Source organism: Seriola dumerili, unplaced genomic scaffold (genome assembly GCF_002260705.1).
Source record: "Seriola dumerili isolate Sdu_G_001 unplaced genomic scaffold, Sdu_1.0 BDQW01000066.1, whole genome shotgun sequence".
In the NCBI taxonomy this organism is placed as follows: Eukaryota; Metazoa; Chordata; class Actinopteri; order Carangiformes; family Carangidae; genus Seriola; species Seriola dumerili.
Window position 1 is genome coordinate 3,131,448 of NW_019174321.1, and position 20,281 is coordinate 3,151,728.

At 42.8% G+C, this 20,281-nt stretch overlaps 2 protein-coding genes across 2 annotated transcripts in view; one reads left to right on the forward strand and one right to left on the reverse strand.

Annotated features, from left to right (window-relative positions):
* The first annotated feature begins 953 nt into the window (after positions 1-953).
* On the forward strand, positions 954-14,960 carry LOC111219351. Its single transcript, XM_022741984.1, has 15 exons — positions 954-1,088; positions 1,359-1,664; positions 2,094-2,283; positions 2,767-2,895; positions 3,131-3,285; positions 3,682-3,780; positions 4,622-5,078; positions 6,036-7,456; positions 7,695-7,817; positions 9,219-9,378; positions 9,626-9,734; positions 10,296-10,474; positions 10,585-10,734; positions 12,899-13,703; positions 13,996-14,960. Exons 1-15 carry the CDS (start codon positions 954-956, stop codon positions 14,528-14,530), a joined length of 4,953 nt encoding a protein of 1,650 aa, XP_022597705.1. The 3' UTR covers positions 14,531-14,960.
* Positions 14,961-16,986: 2,026 nt separating this feature from the next.
* ccdc66 (coiled-coil domain containing 66) overlaps positions 16,987-20,281 on the reverse strand; it is a 19,864-nt gene continuing 16,569 nt past the window's right edge. Inside the window, exons 20-21 of the mRNA XM_022742147.1 lie at positions 18,252-18,385; positions 16,987-17,656 (exon numbers count right to left, since the gene is read on the reverse strand). Coding sequence (XP_022597868.1) covers positions 17,555-17,656; positions 18,252-18,385 — 236 coding nt within the window. The 3' untranslated portion in view covers positions 16,987-17,554. The remainder of the gene's footprint in view (positions 17,657-18,251; positions 18,386-20,281) is intronic.

Genomic DNA, 20,281 nt, shown 5'->3' on the forward strand with positions numbered 1-20,281 from the left:
TTTTTTATCACTGCAAGTGAAGGGAGTGTTTCATTTCACACCTCCACCCAGTCAGAACCTAAAAAGATCATTTTACATGTTTTTACATTCATTTTACAGAAAAAAAAACATTTAAAAAGTCAGAAAATGGGGATACAAAATACAAAGGGACAAAATATCTTCCCCGTAGACAACGATGTTTTTGTATTTTCAGAGAGAGGAGAGAGCTGGAGCAGATGTCTTCAGGCCTTGTTTGTCTTCCCAGAGACCAGAGATGTGGCCAGATCCAGTGAGTAACACAGGGACTGCTTAGTGGGTGGGTGGGTGATTTATTTACAAATATTTCTGAATGGTCCATTATTTATTTTGTTGCCTACGTTTTCATTTTAAAAAGAAAACAATCTCTGTGCAGACGAGTGTTTCACCTCTGTATCAGAAATGATATTTGTCCATACGAACACACTTGAAACCACATGATCATTTCCGAACACTGGGCATGCACATGCTGGTGTAAACAAGAAGCCAACTGTCATCTGTGCAGTCGGTTAGTTGCAGACACTACTACAGACGTGGAACAGCAAAGGCAGGTGTAGCGTTAAAATGCAGGATTTGAACTTTCCAAAAGTCTCAGTTTCAGTGGATTGAACTCTCCGGAGTAGTGTGGGACACCAGACATAAACGTAACAAGAGCGATGCATTTAACACTAAAACTAATTAGCACGCAGCACGTTTTACATAACACACAGTCCTTTGATCCACTGTTAATATAAATAATTTTGATTAGTGCAGTTTTAACAAGCTCAAAGGAATCAGCTGTGGAGACTAAAACACCTGCAGTAAATACAAACTGAAGCTTTGAAAATTATCACCATAATTTAGATATTCATGTTGTTTTTCTGTTTCTTTCCACAGCATCAAGGTGTGCCTCCGTGTCCCATGATGCCTCAGAGTCGTTGATGTCGGGCGCCACGGTGATGCCGCGTCTGAGCCAATTTATCCCATCATTGCATCATGCCCTCGTCAAGGCCCGTGCCAACCCCCCTCCTGATCTGTCTGCTGGTGTGGAGCGGCAGGCACAGGAATACCTCACCGGCCTGAATGATGGCAAGGTATGACCCACAACTCTTTAAACGGTAATGCTTTATTTTTGTTTTCCCGTGGGACTTTGATATGATCTTCTGTGATGCGCTTTGTTGAGCTGTGGTGGCTGTCGCTGCTCATGCTAACCCTCAGAATGTCATGAAAGACACGACTATGGCATTCAGTCATTGACTTCAGAGATACGCCCCATATTCAGTCATAAGAGCATCATTAGTGATGTTGGGTGATAAAACCTTGAATCCTTCCTCATAACATTTAAGCACATCTTTGATCTCCAGGTTCGACAGTACCCCATGGGTGAGTACGACTCCAAGCTTGATGAGCAAGGAAAGCCATTTCCTGCTCCTAAACACCACCGGGTGAACATGGACGGCTACCTGCGCTCCTACCTGTACAACCCCGCCCTCTACCTGCTGTCAGTGGCCCGGGCCAGGCAAGTGATGGAGGTGTACTCTGGCCCCGAGGAGCCACAGGCGAGGCCCAGGAAGAGCTGTGGAGGCCAGAGAGAGTCGACGGGGAAGGAGTCGACAGGCAGCACTCGAGACAAACAGATCAACACTCAGAAGGTGAAAACTGACATCAGGGTGAGCATGACTTATAAGAAAACGTGGTGGTGGAGGGTCTTGATATGTGTTGATTACATATTGTTTTACAGTGATGGGTTACATATTTCTTCATGATATATGTGTTACATTCTCTGTATTATGAATGTTCAACCTGATTTGCAGAGTATGACTATGACAAGTCTTTTATTTGTTTGTGACAGTGGACAGTAGATTGGGGGGGGCAATTTCCTTTGAACCAATGAAACTGTAATGAACAGAATATAAAAGTGTGTGTTTATCTTGTGTTCATCCTGATGTCCTTTAAAAGATGCTGAAAAATTCTATGACTCTATGGTTCTTTGGTTACTCTGCAGACTAACACAAGCCTTTTTGTAAAACTGTTAAAGACCTTTTTCATGTTGACCTTTCAGGCATAGGGACCTGAAATGTTTGTGCTTTGTCACTCAGATCCAGCAGCTGATAGACCTGGTTTTGACTTCTAAGAGGAATGCAGAAAATGAGGTGAAGAGGGAGGAAGGAGGAGAAGGAGGGCTGAAGACACCGGGGAGGAAGAGGAGGCTGGAACAGCAGACGGCAGAGAGGACGCTCAAATATCTGAGGGCGTCACAGGGATCCAGAAGCCACGACAAGATTCCAGGTGAGGAGACGGGGAGGCTGTGCCTCCGGTGGCAATAAATACATGTGTGCACATATAATGGTGGATTTTGTCTGTCAGAGTTGGATACCTGTAAAACCAGAAATGTTGGTCGTTTTCTTCCTGATGGAGTAAAGGTGTAGCAAAGGAGTCTTTTTGTGAATGTGTGTGGCAGCTCAAGAGTTCAACACTTAATATAAACAATGGGTTATGTGTGATTTTTTTTTTTTTTTTTTTAATTCAAATTGAGAATTGTTTTCAATTTGCATAGATGCATCAACCTGCCACAACTTGTGTGTTCTTTAGTCAACTCTCATCTTTTCATCAACCTTGTGTGCATGTGCTTTGCCTCTAATGTCCATTTTTTGCTTTGTATTCTGTCTGAAAACACCTTAAGAGATCCTTTACACTTATTGTGGGTGTGTTTTAATCAATCAATCAACCTGTTGTTTACCGACATGTTTTCTTTCTGCGTTTGGCTTCTAGTCGAGGGAAGCCAAGTCTCTGCCTCTCCTGGTTCTCTTGCGTCTGTGATTGGCTCAGTGGGTTTGAGAGATGTTGATCTGAGGGAAGATGGATCTGAGCACGCTGCCAAACTTCTCAGTTTGCTGACAGGTGACGGGATATTTAGACTCTCTGTTAGACAACATACACTAACGGACTAATGTGGAAACTTCAACTTTTGATTCAAATTCTTTTTCTTCTTTTCTAAACTTTCGTTCAGTCAGTTTTTGTCTTCTTCGTTACTGTGAATTAGCACTTTCTTGTCAGACAGCAGTTCACCATTCACATCCAGTGAATGGAACAAATCTTAATCTCTTAAAATGAAGTTTCTCTGCCTGTGGGACAGGCCTCACCCAGGCTGCCAGGGGAATGGCCGGTCCGAGCTTTGGTGAGATGCAGGAGGTGGAGCAGAAGGAATCCTGCCCATTTGATAGGCTGGCCACCAAGCTGGGTCTGCCCACCAACTGTGACATCGACCTGAGGAAGCAGGAGGAGCTGGAGGTAACTGATGAAGCAAAAATATCTGTTAGTCATACATTTTACCGTTATATTATTTTCTTGAGGGAGTGACGTTTCATTTCCCATCAGCCACTGTTGCCTGTACTCGATTATAATGTAGAGCTACATTATGATGGTGTGATTGACACTTAAAGGTTAGGTATGGATCTATTCAAGTATATCTTAATAGTTTACCTACACACATGCCCAGATGAATGTGGAAAGAGTTACTGGTCGCTGAGATCATCCCTCCTCTCTGACTTTAAAAAAGTCTAAAAAAGGCTAAAAAAGTGTTTGGTTTTGTGTGTGTGTGTGTGTGTGTGTGTGTGTGTGTGTGTGTGTGTGTGTGTGTGTGTGTGTGTGTGTGTGTGTGTGTGTGGTGTGTGTGTGTGTGTGTAGGAGCAGACGGCGGGCAGCGTCAGTAGTTTGGAGGGATTCAGTCCCAGCTCCCACAGCGGGGAGATGAATCACCATGGGGCAGCATGCAGAGGAGGAGGAGTTGGAGGAGGAGGAGGGGGAGCACTAGGGAGGAGAGCAGGAGGATATGAAGAGGACGAAGAGGAGGGGATGATCCCATGGGTCCTCATCCCCATAACAGGTCTGTCTGTCTGTGTCTGGATATACATCAACAAGATCATTCAAATATTTAACGAATGTAAGAACCATTCTCACAGATTCACTTACCACATATGGAAACATTGACAGCAGCCTTCATCCGTCACATACATGAACAAATACATGAGTAAATAAAGACAAGGGAGAAAAGAGGGGGGGGGGGCAAGTGTGTGAGCTTCTACTGCTTCGTTTTTTGTGATCGATATTTTATTGCTTTTTCTACATTCTTTAAACACACACAATGTCTCAGCAAAGTCATATCACAATGCACTGACTTGTCATAGAAGGAAAGACACAGGTGATTGTCATGTCATCCTTGAATATAAATAGAAATAATATTAATTATAATTAGTTCAGTAAAGGAAAATGTACAACACCTACAATGTGAAAGTTTTGGAAACAGGGCTTTTTTAATGCAGTTTTAGGGTGCTTGCAGGAAATATAAAAATAAAACACTTGCAAGTATCTGATCTCAGCACCAATATGTTTAAAGGTTTTGATCAAGAAACGTTCAGTGACATTAAGTGGAAAAGAGTTAAACAAAAGTGAAAAAAACATTTAGGATGATGATATATTAAATAAGCAGAGAGGCAGTTTCAAGCAGCACTTGCCCATGTTAAGCTGCGATTTCCTTCGATGGGTTATGGAGCAGCAGATTATGACCAGAATGAAAAGTGAAAGTTGAAGTTAACTGTGAACTCTGTCTGCAGGCCTGTGTTCACAGCGATACACTCAGAGAGACAGAAACATCCCTCAGGATCCTCGCTTCCAGCATCTCACCACGGCAACAAGCATCACCACAACAACCAAAACCCCCAGGAAGAGCCCCACCCTGTCTCCTGAGCCCAGCCCTCCTCTCTCCCCCTCCCAGTGCCCATCACCTGAACCCAGCCCCCCACTGTCACCCTCCCAGTGCCCATCTCCAGAGCCCAGTCCCCCTCTTTCCCCGTCTCAATGCCCGTCCCCTGAGCCCAGTCCCCCCGTCTCTCCCTCTCACTGCCCATCTCCACAGCCCAGTCCCCCCACATCACCCTCTCAGTGCCCTTCACCACAGCCCAGTCCCCCCCCCTCCCCTTCCCATTGCCCATCCCTGGAACTTAATCATCACCACCCGTTTAACAAGGTGAACAGTGGTGCTAACGAGGAGCATTTAGCCCCCACAGCCTCCAGAGAGTTTGCAGGTAACCTGAGCTGCTTTCAGCCTCTACTTGGTGCATCTCCTCATATTTTAGACTGTAATGCCAACCAGTTTTTTACTTCCTCTTTTTTTTTTCACTTTGACTTCTGGTGATACAGATAGTGATCAATTTACAAATTCTAGTTTATTCAAGTTTGTTTCCTGTTGCATTTTTTACTCTTGCGACAGAAAGCAGTCTTGGAGCTCAGGTCGATGTCAGTAGTTCTGTGAATTTGGCACATCTTAGAGAAACTACTTGCTTTTGACCGTTGACTGTAGAAGTCTTTTCACTTCACCTAATACGCTCATTATTTTGTTGCAATTCTTTATTTAAGGGACAATTGAGAACATTTCACCAATTACAGAGAAATAGCCTTTCAAGTATTTGAAGACTGCAGAAAATGAACTGCGAGGCCTAGAAACCTTCCCATGTCAAAATCTTTTTTTTCCTTTTTTTTAAGACAGTATGTATCCAATAGAATTACCCATAACTATTTTGCAGTTCAAAGTAGGATGCATATTAACCAAGGTGTGCATTAACTAGTTGGGAGGCAATCCAGTGATTTATCTAAACAGAAAAAAGACAAGAAATGTATATATATACCTACCAACATAAACATATATGCCTATAACCAAAAGACAAACAACCAAGACTCAATGAATTTGTTAACTCCATAAAGTGGGGCCGTGACCGAAACCCATTTTGACCATAATATCAGACCAGTGAATCTGTTCAGGAAGCAACCAGCAGCCAGCGCCTAGGAACGATTTTTTAGATATCAAAACACCAAATAAGTATTTGTGTGAAGGGGCCTGATTGAAAGTCAACTAAAATGAAGGTGTGAAAAAGCTCATTATTTGAGTTGGGCTTTCTGTCTTGGCCACATTTTGCACTTCAGTTCCAGTCATGCCACAGCTGTCAGGACTTCTGTCGTCACACTGCTGTTTGTTTCCCCTGCAGGAGTGTCCAAGCACAGACAAGCGAAACCTCAGGGGAAAGAAAAGAAGAAGGAAGAGCCATTCCTTTTTTCATCCATCCAGCCATCTATTCATCCAGCTACAGAGAGGAGACCAAGCCCCTCACCGCCCTCTGTGCAAGGACTGCAGGATGTAAAGGAGGAAAGAGGGGAGGTGAAGGAGTTAGATGTAGTGCTTCTTGAGAAAGAAAAAGAAACGGTGCAAAAACAAGAGGAAGAGGCCACAGAGAGTATGCAAGATGAGGTGGAGGAGGTGGTTTTGATACATGAGGTAGGTAATGAAAAGAAGCCAAAGGGAGACGTGGAGGAACTGATAGGTCGCTCTGTGTTTTCCCGGTCCATCTCCTCGCCTCCTCCTGCACGTCCTCCCAGAGATATTGACAGCATTGTGGACAAACATCTGGGCGACTTCTCCTCTGACATACAGCTCCTCCTGCAGGATGAGAGCGTTCACTACAGCTTCCCACAGTCCACACACTCCACTTCAAAGACAGAAACCAGCGCACCTCAACACACACTTCCACACACCTCCATATCTCAGTTCTCCCAGTATGTGTCTTTCTACAACCCCTGTCCCCCCGTCCAGGACTATGTTAGCTCCCTACAGGAGAGCATTAATGGCATGTTAATGGAGTTTGGTGGGAGCTGGCCAAGCCAAAGTGCAGACACCAGCCGGACTGATGCTGATAATGCGTTGGCTAACACAGTGAGTGCGTTTGTGGCCAGCATCCGAGCAGCTAACACTAAAACAGGCAGCGATGATGAGGATTCTGCTCCCTGTGGTGAACTGACAGCTGCTGATGGCAGTGCTTCAGTCAGTCGGACTCCTGCACACTCCAGAGGAGGGGAAGTGAGGCGGCCAGATGCAATCACCAGACCGACCTCTGATGCTAACGACAGCAGGAACCCCCCAACTTCTCATGTCACTTTATCTGTTCCTACCTCTTCATCTGGTTCTGTTCACAAGCCTGCCGACACCGCCGCCCTCCATCCTCCTTCTAACAAGTTGCAACACCAGCAAAGTCACGCTTTAGAGATCAACAGGACACTCGCTCACTCTGTCAGACAAACACAAGACAGCAGCGTCACCAGGACTGTATATTGTACGAATGATGGAGAAGGAGGGAGTAGTCTTCCAGGGTCAAACTCTGAATTGACTCTCCCAGGGTGCAGTCGTGTGACTGAGCCTTTGGCAGAACCTTCACACCTCTCTGAGCTGGGCTCCAGCTCAGCCTCTGTGTCCATCCCCGCTCCTCCAGCCACGGCCCTGAGCTCCCTGATCAGCCAGCTGCAGCCAGAGGTGTTCAGCAGTCTGGTGGAGATCATCAAAGACGTCAAGAAAAACTCCCTGCAGTTCTACCTCCACAGCACAGAGCCTGGGGACCAGGTGTATGAAGACGTCAAGGTAACTTCATGGGCAGAATACCTCACAGTCACAAACCTGCAGTATGTTAATTTGTATATGCATGTATGTATTTTAATTTCTGCACTTAAATCCCCCATAAATCAATGTGATGACTGTCATTTGAAGTTGTTGTAGAATTACTTTTAATGTTGTGTGTGTGTGTGTGTGTGTGTGTGTGTGTGTGTGTGTGTGTGTGTGTGTGTGTGTGTGTGTGTGTGTGTGTGTGTGTGTGTTGCAGGAACACCTGTTGAAGCAGGGTAACGCGGAGCAGAGTCCTGTGGCCTTTCTGAACCAGGAGAACTCTGACGACAGACTGCTGGTCATCATTAAGAACAAAGACATCGCTGCACACATACACAAGGTGAAGCGTCACTTTAACTACTGGTTCTGCTCCTTTCCTGATCTAAAGGCAGCATGCATGTTCCAGGTATGAGTATCACCTGGTTGGTTCTGGACTGTTGTGTTACAGTAAGAGGACAGGTTACAAAAACAATCACACTAAACTTTTCCACTACACTGACCTAGTGGTCTGTGCTGGTTCACTGCTCTGCAGACTGTTTCAGTTTCGTACTTCACCACAGCTCCACAGTAAACTCAGTATGTTGGGTGTTCCTCTGACTGCAACTCAGCTAACTCCTCGTTACCTGTCTCTTCACAAACCAACCAACAAACTTTTCATACACTTCAGAAGTGGCGCCAACCTTCTCACAGCAGGGTGGGGACGAGACTGTGCCAGACGTGTACACTGACTAATTGACTCAAGTCCCTCGGGGACCGACATAAACCAGTCATGTCTGTATTTGTGCTGGAGCCTCTGGGCTCTGCAATCAGCTCTTTGTCTGCATTAGCAAGTGCTCTTTAATAGCAGTTTCCCCCGGCTGATAAGGTTGTTTGGTGCAAGTTCCAAAGGCACTAACGTGATTATAAACCTGGCATTACTTCATTATCACCTGGTGTGAGAAGACCGATGCCCCGCTGCTCCCGAACACTGCAACTGTCTCTGGAGAGGATCCCCCCACCTGACTGAATGTGCCTTCTTACAGTTACAATATTAATATCAGATAAATCTGCCGTTGTGTCTGTGGCCTCCCACGTTTTTACAATCAATGAAGACTTGAAAATCCGTTTGTCTGCACCAAGCCTTAGTTTCACTTTTATGATCACCCTCTCTTTCCTTTATGCCTTTTTTTTTTTTCTTTCTCTTGCTTATTTTCACATTTTATATTTTGTTAGTGAGGCTTTTATTTGTGTTTTGGGAGGAGAAATCGTGAGAGGGTGACAGAGAGAGACAGAGAGAGTTTGCATCTGTAACAAAACATGCATAATTTGTGCAGATTTCATGTTGTAATGAGACACAGTGTTTTGCTGCCTTCCCAGTGTGAAGTGTCAACTCAGCAGGTAACGTCATTTGACATAACAAGAGTCTGAGGCGCTACTGAGCGGTTTAACACATCAGACTAGTTTGTGAGGCAGCAGGTAAAATCTGTTCCTTCATCCCACCTGCTCAGCAGTCAGGCAGCCTCACCTCAAGGTCTCAGGCATTAGTCATGGCTGCTGGACGCTACATATAGGCTGGGACCAGAGACTACATGTCTTTCTGGTGACTTTGTTTATGTAAGATCTTGATCTATACTGCCACCAGAAGGAACTCCCCATCCATCATAGTTACCCTTGTTACTTCTGAAGCTGGACAGATGGTCTGACTGACAGACTGAAAATCAACTAACAGGAGATGCGTTTGTGTGTTTTGCGTACACATCAGATCCCAAACCTGGTGTCTCTGAAGCGACATCCATCTGTTGCATTTGTGGGAATCGACACACTGGACGACATCAGGAACAACAGCTACAACGAGCTCTTTGTGTCCGGAGGCTGCATCGTCTCAGACGAGTTAGTCCTCAGTTCAGACTTCATCACTCACGGTAGGTCACAGACTCACATCCAATAACAGGGTCCAGCAGAATGTATTTCTTTACTCTTACTAGTCTTAACACACCTGACTAATATTGAGAAGCTTATTTTCACACAATGCATACATAATACATAGAGGAAAAATAACATAATGTTGTGTTAGAAATATTTACTTATTAAACAAATGCATTACTTAGTGGAGTTGCTTTGTGTTAATCTCTTAATGGATGTGTGGATTAATGAGATGTTGTTCTGCAGGTCGACTGGCTGCACTGATGATCTTCCTGGAACAACACAGTTCTCCAGACAGTGTGTGGAAGTGGAAAGTTCACTACAAAACCCACAAGAAATTAAAAGAACAAACCAGGTACTGATTCTGTGTCTGCACAAGTTGATGGCCTTCATCATAAGAGAGCAGACAGAAGAATAACTGAGTGGATTCACGGCTTCACTTGTGTTTCTTGCTCAGTTAATAGAAATTTAAACTTTATTAACCTTAAGAAACCTAGCCTGTTTTTACTGTCTCTCCTGTGATTTACAGGCTTCTGGCATCGTCTCTACGTGTCTTAGCCTTTCATGACATGAATCTCATCATTGACATGTCAGTTGCACCACACATGTTCTAAGACTGTTTTATTAAGAGAGGATGTGTGGGTTTTACTGCTCGTCTACAGGTTTGCAGCACAAAACATATTTATACATCTGTTTATTAGGTAGTTTCATGTTGATGCGAGCCTTCATAATATCTCTGTTACTCCTAGTGTTTTACTTTGTCTTGCTCCTGTACTGGAAGAACACGTTTTGCGATACAGTCACTCAGTTAGCTGTGTGCTACACCAGAGTGCAGCGGTCTCTAGATGTGTGTGTGTGTGTGTGTGTGTGTGTGTGTGTGTGTGTGTGTGTGTGTGTGTGTGTGGTGGGTTGTCAGGTTCAGGAGAGATGCAGCCAACATAGTGGACTTACTCTCCACCTATCACAAGCGGCAGATCGTTGAGTTCCTCCCTTATCATCACTGCGACATGATGAACCATCAGTCACCTGACCTGGACTGTCTCCTCGAGCTCCAGGCCCGGTACACACAGTACCGACACACCATCTTCCTGACTGGTACGTGGCAGCACTGACACGCCGCTGGTTGTTAATCAGCACCAGTGACTCAGTGACTGACCTGACTAGCTGCTTGTTCTGATGTTACTGGTCTGGTTTATTTTACTCAGAGCATCGTTTTGAGACGTTCCCTGCCTACTCCAATGGCGGCATCATCGTGGCCAGTATCGAGGATATTCTGCACAGCTTCACCAGACTGGTCGGTTACCATCACATCAAGGACAAGCAGCCAATCATGGACGACCTGCTGGCCACCAAAGGTCAGTTGTGGCAGATGTATTTCATTAAATTAGAGAAAAAAGAAAACCTGACATGAGGAGAGCAAATAAAAACTAAACATCTGACGACTTTTAGTAGAAAAATTCATTTCCTGTTGAATATTTCCCATAATTATAAATGAAAACCTCATTCAGATTGACTTCATCAGTCATCAACACAAAGTCTGCAATGGCAGAGAAATGTCTTAATTTAATTAAGTGGAGTTACTAAAAATGTTCACAAATGAAGTCCTGTCCCTGTCTCTGTTCTACTGTCTCTGTCTCTGATCTACTGTCTCTGTCCCTGTTCTACTGTCTCTGTCTCTGTTCTACTCTCTCTGTTCTACTGTCTCTGTCCCTGATCTACTGTCTCTGTTCTACTGTCTCTGTCTCTGATCTACTGTCTCTGTCCCTGTTCTACTGTCTCTGTCTCTGTTCTACTCTCTCTGTTCTACTGTCTCTGTCCCTGATCTACTGTCTCTGTTCTACTGTCTCTGTCTCTGATCTACTGTCTCTGTCCCTGTTCTACTGTCTCTGTCTCTGTTCTACTCTCTCTGTTCTACTGTCTCTGTCCCTGATCTACTGTCTCTGTTCTACTGTCTCTGTCTCTGATCTACTGTCTCTGTCCCTGTTCTACTGTCTCTGTCTCTGTTCTACTCTCTCTGTTCTACTGTCTCTGTCCCTGATCTACTGTCTCTGTTCTACTGTCTCTGTCTCTGATCTACTGTCTCTGTCCCTGTTCTACTGTCTCTGTCTCTGTTCTACTCTCTCTGTTCTACTGTCTCTGTCCCTGATCTACTGTCTCTGTTCTACTGTCTCTGTCTCTGATCTACTGTCTCTGTCCCTGTTCTACTGTCTCTGTCTCTGTTCTACTCTCTCTGTTCTACTGTCTCTGTCCCTGATCTACTGTCTCTGTTCTACTGTCTCTGTCTCTGATCTACTGTCTCTGTCCCTGTTCTACTGTCTCTGTCTCTGTTCTACTCTCTCTGTTCTACTGTCTCTGTCCCTGATCTACTGTCTCTGTTCTACTGTCTCTGTCTCTGATCTACTGTCTCTGTCCCTGTTCTACTGTCTCTGTCTCTGTTCTACTCTCTCTGTTCTACTGTCTCTGTCCCTGATCTACTGTCTCTGTTCTACTGTCTCTGTCTCTGATCTACTGTCTCTGTCCCTGTTCTACTGTCTCTGTCTCTGTTCTACTCTCTCTGTTCTACTGTCTCTGTCCCTGATCTACTGTCTCTGTTCTACTGTCTCTGTCTCTGATCTACTGTCTCTGTCCCTGTTCTACTGTCTCTGTCTCTGTTCTACTCTCTCTGTTCTACTGTCTCTGTCCCTGATCTACTGTCTCTGTTCTACTGTCTCTGTCTCTGATCTACTGTCTCTGTCCCTGTTCTACTGTCTCTGTCTCTGTTCTACTCTCTCTGTTCTACTGTCTCTGTCCCTGATCTACTGTCTCTGTTCTACTGTCTCTGTCTCTGATCTACTGTCTCTGTCCCTGTTCTACTGTCTCTGTCTCTGTTCTACTCTCTCTGTTCTACTGTCTCTGTCCCTGATCTACTGTCTCTGTTCTACTGTCTCTGTCTCTGATCTACTGTCTCTGTCCCTGTTCTACTGTCTCTGTCTCTGTTCTACTCTCTCTGTTCTACTGTCTCTGTCCCTGATCTACTGTCTCTGTTCTACTGTCTCTGTCTCTGATCTACTGTCTCTGTCCCTGTTCTACTGTCTCTGTCTCTGTTCTACTCTCTCTGTTCTACTGTCTCTGTCCCTGATCTACTGTCTCTGTTCTACTGTCTCTGTCTCTGATCTACTGTCTCTGTCCCTGTTCTACTGTCTCTGTCTCTGTTCTACTCTCTCTGTTCTACTGTCTCTGTCCCTGATCTACTGTCTCTGTTCTACTGTCTCTGTCTCTGATCTACTGTCTCTGTCCCTGTTCTACTGTCTCTGTCTCTGTTCTACTCTCTCTGTTCTACTGTCTCTGTCCCTGATCTACTGTCTCTGTTCTACTGTCTCTGTCTCTGATCTACTGTCTCTGTCCCTGTTCTACTGTCTCTGTCTCTGTTCTACTCTCTCTGTTCTACTGTCTCTGTCCCTGATCTACTGTCTCTGTTCTACTGTCTCTCCCTGTGTTCTGTCTCTTTGCGCTTGTCTGACTGCTCTCCTCTGTCCTCAGGTCTCAGCAGGCAGCTGAGTCATGGAGACTCTGTGTCGGGTTCAGATCGATCTCCCTCAATCTTCCCAGAACACATCCATCCCCTCTCCTCTGGGGACCAACCCCAAAAACTCCTCCAGCAGCCCGGCTCCGGTCCCCACCCGCTCCCTCATCTCTCCGACCAGCTCGTCCCAGACGCCTCCTGTAAGGACGGCGTGTCACAACCTTCAGACGCAGACTTGGAGGTTCTTAGACGGGCCATCTCTCAGTTTCGGGCCGAGCGTCAGGCTCAGCTGCAGCAGGAGCAGCAGTTGGACTCCCAGGCAGAGTTAAGCATAAACCCTCTCAGAAGCTTCCTTCCCAATCCCATTCGTACAGGTGGCGGTCACACCACTCCTCCTGTTGGTCAGGGAGGTCCCGCCGAGTCGGTCCAGCTGACTCCTGGCAGGAAAGCAGTGGCAGACACTCTGGAGTTAATTCACTCAGGACTGCAGCTGGAAATGTTGGAGGAGGAAAGGAGGAAGGACAGAGTGGAGCCTCCCACAGAGGGAGAGAGGAGGAGAAGTCGAGGAGGAGGAAGAGAGCCTGGAGTTTGTGCTCCAGGAAGGGCAGCAGGATTCTTGGGAGGAAACCGTGGTCCCAATAATAGTCACATGTCCACCCCTTCATCCAATCACAACACAGCTGCAGTGACGGGACCAAGTGACCACAGAGACTCGAGCAGTGTCAGGAGAGAAAAAGCAGATCAACAAGGCGAACCTTCATTTCTCAAAGCAGCTAAACACTGTGCAGCGTCCTCCTGTCCTGTAGAGGGCGACAGATCAAGGTTAGGAAACACAACAGTCTGCTCTTTGTCTACAGTTCAGTTTATTCTGTGAACAAAGTCCTGGTCTGTGTCTTTGTGCTGGTTCATGTTGGCACTGTGAGTACATATCATTTCACTCTGTACCATAGAAGTTTGAGCTTTAATACTTCGCCCTCACAGCCATATTGACATTTACATTATAGATCTGCTGTTTTAGTTTTTAACATCAACACCCACTGCCCACCCCGACACCTCCACTCCTGCAGTTTGCCTTGATGTTGCTGCTGAGCCTCGTCATGTTTTCTCTTTGCAGAGACACACAGAGAGGTGTCCAGGAGCAGCCAATAAGAGGAGAGGGAGCACCACCTGGAAACAGCACAGCCAGTGGCACCAAGGTAACTGGAAGTGTCACCATGGTAACAGACCAGGAGGACAACCCAAATCCTGCTCTCCAACAGCCCCAACAACATCTGCAGCAACTCAACAACCAGCAACAGCCGCTCCAGCCGAGTCGGTCACACCTCCCACCACCACCACCTCACAGCCAGCAGCAGCAGCACTGGGGCTCCAGCCTCCTGCAGCACCCCTTCCTGCCTCGACACCACAGCCAGCATTACTCCCCACGTCCCATGCTGAGGCCCCTGACTGCTCTTGGCCGCACAAGGGGCCTCCTGGGGCCCACGCCTGTCTGGCCAGGGGGCCTGGGCCCTTCAGGTGCTGCTTCCTTGGTCTGGGGCTTCCAACAAGTTGGCACTGGTCCTTCACTGCTGGGGGGGTACCACAACCCTGCAGGTCAGGGCGGCAACAGGTACCGAGGGGGGCAGAGAGGCGGCTTTAATGGGATGTAGAGACCAGTTTAGATTCACCAGCTGATCAACCCAGGTAACCTGCTCCACTAACCCACACACACCTGCTGCAGCTCAGGTAGCAGGTTAAAGAGCCTGTTACCAGAGTGTGCAGAAACACATCCCAAATATGAACAGATACTAGACTGAAGACAGGAGGAGGGAGGAGACAGAGACCCTGGGTCTTAGCGTGGAGACAGAGACTATGAAAAAACACAAAACTGTAAAGGAACACGACGGACTGACTGCCTTACTCGTCTTCCAGTGGACACTCTTTAAGTCTTGTAAAAAATATTTTTTTGAACTGAATGTTTGTTACTCCAGGAGCCGTTTGTGTTTATTTGCTGTTGTATGTAGGAAGTGACTCTGTAACAGACTGGTTTTAACTTAAAGTCATTTTTTATGTTTTTTTTTACATCAGAGGTGTTTTGTATTAAACTTGCCTGCGTAAACCAGCGAGTTTGCCTCAATGTTTTCTTGGTCTCACTTTGAGTTTACCACGTAATGGTGACAAGAGATCATTGCTCAGGCACTCCACAGTGGAGATTAGAAGTCTGTCTGAGGTCTTCATGACATGGGACAGGTGAATTTATTATTGTTTTGTCTTTAGTCACCTTTATTTCATCATTTACTAAACTTTTTTTTTTTTTATAGATACAAACAAGATAATAACTTGATTCTGAGTCTTTGGGAGCTCCATAAAAATACATCTTTAGTCAAAAAATTTGTCTTGAATTAAATCCCATCCATCCATGTCCACTCAGGGCCGCTGAGGTTTTTAGTGTCTGTGTGGGCAGGATCATAAAGACCAAATATAAACCAGTTCAAAGACACTGCGTCCAACCACATCTACAGACAAATACAGTGTCTAGAAAGAGTATTCACTCCCTTTGGAAGTTTTCATTTTTATTATTTTACAACAGTTAAAATAGATCTTATGTGGCAGATCAATTCAACGAGCTTTTGACACTTTTTTATCAAAAAAAGACTATTTACATGTTAAATTAATTACAAATCCAGAATAAAAAAAATTCATGCATGTTTGCAGAAGTATTCGCTCCCTCCATGGGATGCTGAGTGAACAACCTTTTTCAAGTCATGAAGTGTCCATTGCATAGAGACCTGGACTCTCCAGGACATTAACGTTGTTGTATTTCCTGTGCAGCTGTAGCTCTATGCTTGAAAACAGATCTCCTCCCAGGTTGCAGGTTTTTTTGCAGACCGGATCATGTTTTCTCACAAAGTGGTTCAGTAGGACACAAGACTCACCAGGAGACCTCCAAGGTACCACGAAGGGGTTTCAGTGTTGCCGGCTTCAAACTCCAAACTGGTGCCAGCAGTTCTACGTATGTTTGAAAAATCAGAGGAAGACAAGTGCCTCCAAAAGGACCCACTGCCAAGAAAACCAGGTCAGTCACTTACTGTAATACATAGTATGATCAGGCTGCAACTATTGTTTTTTTTTATTTTTTATATATATCATGGATTTGATTTCTGATGAATTTTTCCATAAGTTAATCAATTGTTAGGTCAATAAAATATCAGAAAATAAACTAATTGAATTAAATGTTTTGTCTAACCCTAACCCAAAACCAAAGGAATACAATCACACAGGACTAAAAATACCAGTAAATATTTACACATCGTTAGTCAGAGTCTGTGAATTATTGGCATTTTTGCTTAAAAAATGACAACAATTATTAAAACAGCTGCCGACTCATTTTCTTTTGAACGTCTTATTGATTAACCATCTTATTGTTTCAGACGTAAACTCATCGGACATCTCGTCAGTGAATTCACCGTGTTCCCAGATCTCAACCAGGTGAGTACAATGTTTTTAATGATTGATTAAATGAATGAAACTATGAAAATTAGACACAAGTTGTAATAAACCAGAATTTTCTTTTAAGTAGTTTCCAAATCTTTACCAAATATGACTTAAAGAATCTTCAGTCAGTATTTTTAACCCTCAAAGCACAACACTGTACGTGACTGTAAACACTCACAGGTCATAAACACATGAAAGTTGAGTTTTGAAAATGTCTTGACTAATACTGCAATTTACTATTATGTTCATTATTGATTTAATTTTCTTGATCATTTAGTCTATGAAATGTTGAAATAGTAAAAAAAAATGCCCTTCACAAGTGCTTGGAGCCCTAAGTGATGCCTTCACTTTGCTTGTCATGTTTGACCAACAAAACTCTGATAGTGTCTTATGATGCCATAAAATATGTAAAATATATATATATTATAAAATGCCAATTAATTTTCTTTGCAGCCATAGTTTTGACTTTTCAAGTGAATCATGTCAGATGGAGGAAGTTCAGAGATCATAAAGTTGTCAAAACAAAATAAAGCAACCAGAGCAACCCGACCCCAGAATAAGCAGTTTAAAATGAATGGATCATTGCACGTAACATCATTTATTACATTTGCAATAAATAAAAAATACACTAATACAGTAAAACCCATAAAAAAAACTACACAACACAGAAGCATAAAGTGAAAGATGAAGCTCCTCGGCCAGCAGGAAGCTGAAGAAACAAAAACACTTCTCTCAATCATGATATAAATAAGTTGGCACTGCTCCTCTGCAGGAAGTGGAGGAGTCTGGTGCCGCCTCTGCTGCAACCCCAACCCAGGAAGAAAAAGGTAAAACTCAATACCTGTCTGGTATAGTGTCAGTGTTGTGGAAAGTGCATTGAACAAAACTTTAAAATACAATCGTCACATAAAATGTTTCTCACCCAAACTTGAGTTCAGGCATCACAAAACTTAAACTCAATCTGACACAATCAGCTTTACTTTGAAAATCTGCTGCAGTGCGTTTGTTGATTTTCTGATGTAGTAAACTCAGTGAGCGTCGAGGTGTCGGACGACTGAATGAGCTCCAGAAAACACTGAAGGCTTTCTGTTAAATGTTCTCATGACGGCTGATTCAGCGTCACTTCTGCTCAGAAAAACTCAGAGATCACTGTCAGCACACACACAAAGCATCCACCTGTGAAGTGTAGTTGTCAGAGGTCACATGCGGTGTGTTGCCGAGGGCGACGGGACCTCCTTGTCCTGGTGTTTCAGTAGAGGGTTCAGGTCCGCTTCCAGCTCCCTCTGCTTCTGTAATAAACCCTGTAAACACATAAACATCACTTTGTACTAGGGATGCAAATTATTTAAGAAATGTATTAAAGTAAATTCGTTAATTGATAGCCAGCCACATTAATGATCAATAGTCGGTTAATTATCAGTTTATGAAATATAATGTAATTTTCCGTAATAAAACCATATTTTAACCACTGACATCACAGAAGTTCACCACAAAATCAGAAACAGAATGAGATACAGAACACAACCATAATTGATACTGAAGAAAAAAAGATAGAGATGCACTGGGCCAAAAAACAGGAATACTGGAATACGAGTAAAATCACTCACTGGCATTGGTTGGCTGTCTAAAGGAAATCTGAGGCGTTCTGATCATTTCCTTTGCTGTTATGTTTATGATAAGTATATTTAAAATATCAGGCTCGATATTGGTCAGGTTCTAGAGTACAGTTTAGTACAGACATATGAATGTAACCTGGCCTGATTGTGACACTTCAGACTGTGTGGATATGTGTATATGTCTTTCTGTGGTTGTGTGGACAAATTTCAGGCATTCAGTCGTGACAGTTAAGGTAAGGGTGAGGGGAACGCATTATATCAACTATAAGAACACTGTTACCTGCCGTAGCTGAGCCAGGCCTCTCAGGATCTCCTGCTGTCGGTGTGTGTGTGTTTTATGAAGCAGCTCAGGGTGGAGAAGGGGGTCTTGGCGTGAGGGAGAAGGAGGAGACACTGAGGTCTGAGGAGGAGCTTCTGATAAGGAGAAAGTTAAAATATTTTTATATATATATATATATATATATATATATATATATATATATATTATGTTGCAAAGAGTTTCACAATAAGAGTCAGCTGTCTTCTCTTTATTAATGCTGCAGGTTCAGTCTAAGGACAGGGGTTATCATTGTACAGACTGAGTCTTCTGTGGAAACTTGCTGCAGCGAACAATTATTCTCATGATGAATTCATCGATTAGTGAAAAATACCCATTGTAACTTAGAATTACAGCTCAAGGTGACATTTTAAAATTGGTTTTATCCATCACACTGTCCAAATCTCACTGAGGTATAAAAATGTCATGGTAGTAAGACAAAAGAAATCTAGTATAGGAAGGCAAAAAAAATAATTAAGGTATAGTAGGGTATAGAAAAGTCATAGTGTAGTAAGGTGTAAAAACGTCATAATATAGTAAGGCATAAAATATAGTGTAGTAAGGAAAAAAAAAATACTATAGTAAGGTATAAAAGGCCATAGTATAGTAAGCCATAAAATATATTGTTTTAAGGTGTAAAGATGTCAGTGTAGTAAGGAAAAAAAAAATCATAGTATAGTATTGCAAAAAAAAAAAAGTATAATAAGGCATAAAAACATCAGTAAAGTAAGGCAAAAAAAGTCATAAAAATGACATAGTATAGTAAGGCATAAAAAGTCATAAAAAAGTCATAGTATAGCAAGGCATAAAAAGTCATAAAAAAGTCATAGTATAGTAAGGCTTAAAAAGTCATAAAAATGTCATAGTATAGTAAAGCATAAAACCGACATAGTATAGTAAGGCATAAAAAGTCATAAAAAAATCATAGTATATCAAGGCATAAAAAGTCATAAAAAAGTCATAGTATAGTAAGGCTTAAAAAGTCATAAAAAAGTCAGAGTATAGTAAAGCATAAAAACAACATAATAGTAAGTCATAATATAGTAAGGCTTAAAGAGTCATAAAAATGACATAGTATAGTAAGGCATAAAACCGACATAGTATAGTAAGGCATAAAAAGTCGTTAAAAAGTCAGAGTATAGTAAGGCTTAAAAAGTCATAGTATAGTAAGGCTTAAAAAGTCATAGTATAGTAAGGCTTAAAAAGTCATAGTATAGTAAGGTCTAAAAAGTCATAAAAAAAGTCAAAGTATAGTAAGGCATAAAAAGTCATAAAAACAACATAGTATAGTAAGGCATAAAAAGTCATAGTATAGCAAGGCATAAAAAGTCATAAAAAAGTCATAGTATAGTAAGGCTTAAAAAGTCATAGTATAGTAAAGCATAAAACCGACATAGTATAGTAAGGTCTAAAAAGTCATAAAAAAAAGTCAAAGTATAGTAAGGCATAAAAAGTCATAAAAACGACATAGTATAGTAAGGCATAAAAAGTCATAGTATAGCAAGGCATAAAAAGTCATAGTATAGCAAGGCATAAAAAGTCATAAAGTCATAGTATAGTAAGGCATAAAAAGTCATAAAAAAAGTCATAGTATAGTCCGGCATAAAAAGGCATAAAAAGTCATAAAAAAGTCATAGTATAGTAAGGCATAAAAAGTCATAAAAAAAGTCATTGTATAGTAAGGCATAAAAAGTCATAAAAAAAGTCATTGTATAGTAAGGCATAAAAAGTCATAAAAAAGTCATAGTATAGTAAGGCTTAAAAAGTCATAAAAAAGTCATAGTATAGTAAGGCATAAAAAGTCATAAAAATGACAGTATAGTAAGGCATAAAAAGTCAGAGTATAGTAAAGCATAAAAACAACATAGTATAGTAAGGCATAAAAAGTCATAGTATAGTAAGGCTTAAAAAGTCATAAAACCGACATAGTATAGTAAGGCATAAAAAGTCATAAAAAAAGTCATAGTATAGTAAGGCATAAAAAGTCATAAAAA

Bases quoted from the DNA above. Each gene is read 5' to 3' on its own strand.
- LOC111219351 (XM_022741984.1), top strand. From the start codon at position 954: ATGCCGCGTCTGAGCCAATTTATCCCATCATTGCATCATGCCCTCGTC. The intron at 2,284-2,766 runs GTGAGGAGACGG...TTTGGCTTCTAG, and splicing joins AAGCCACGACAAGATTCCAG to TCGAGGGAAGCCAAGTCTCT. The intron at 10,475-10,584 runs GTACGTGGCAGC...TATTTTACTCAG, and splicing joins ACACACCATCTTCCTGACTG to AGCATCGTTTTGAGACGTTC.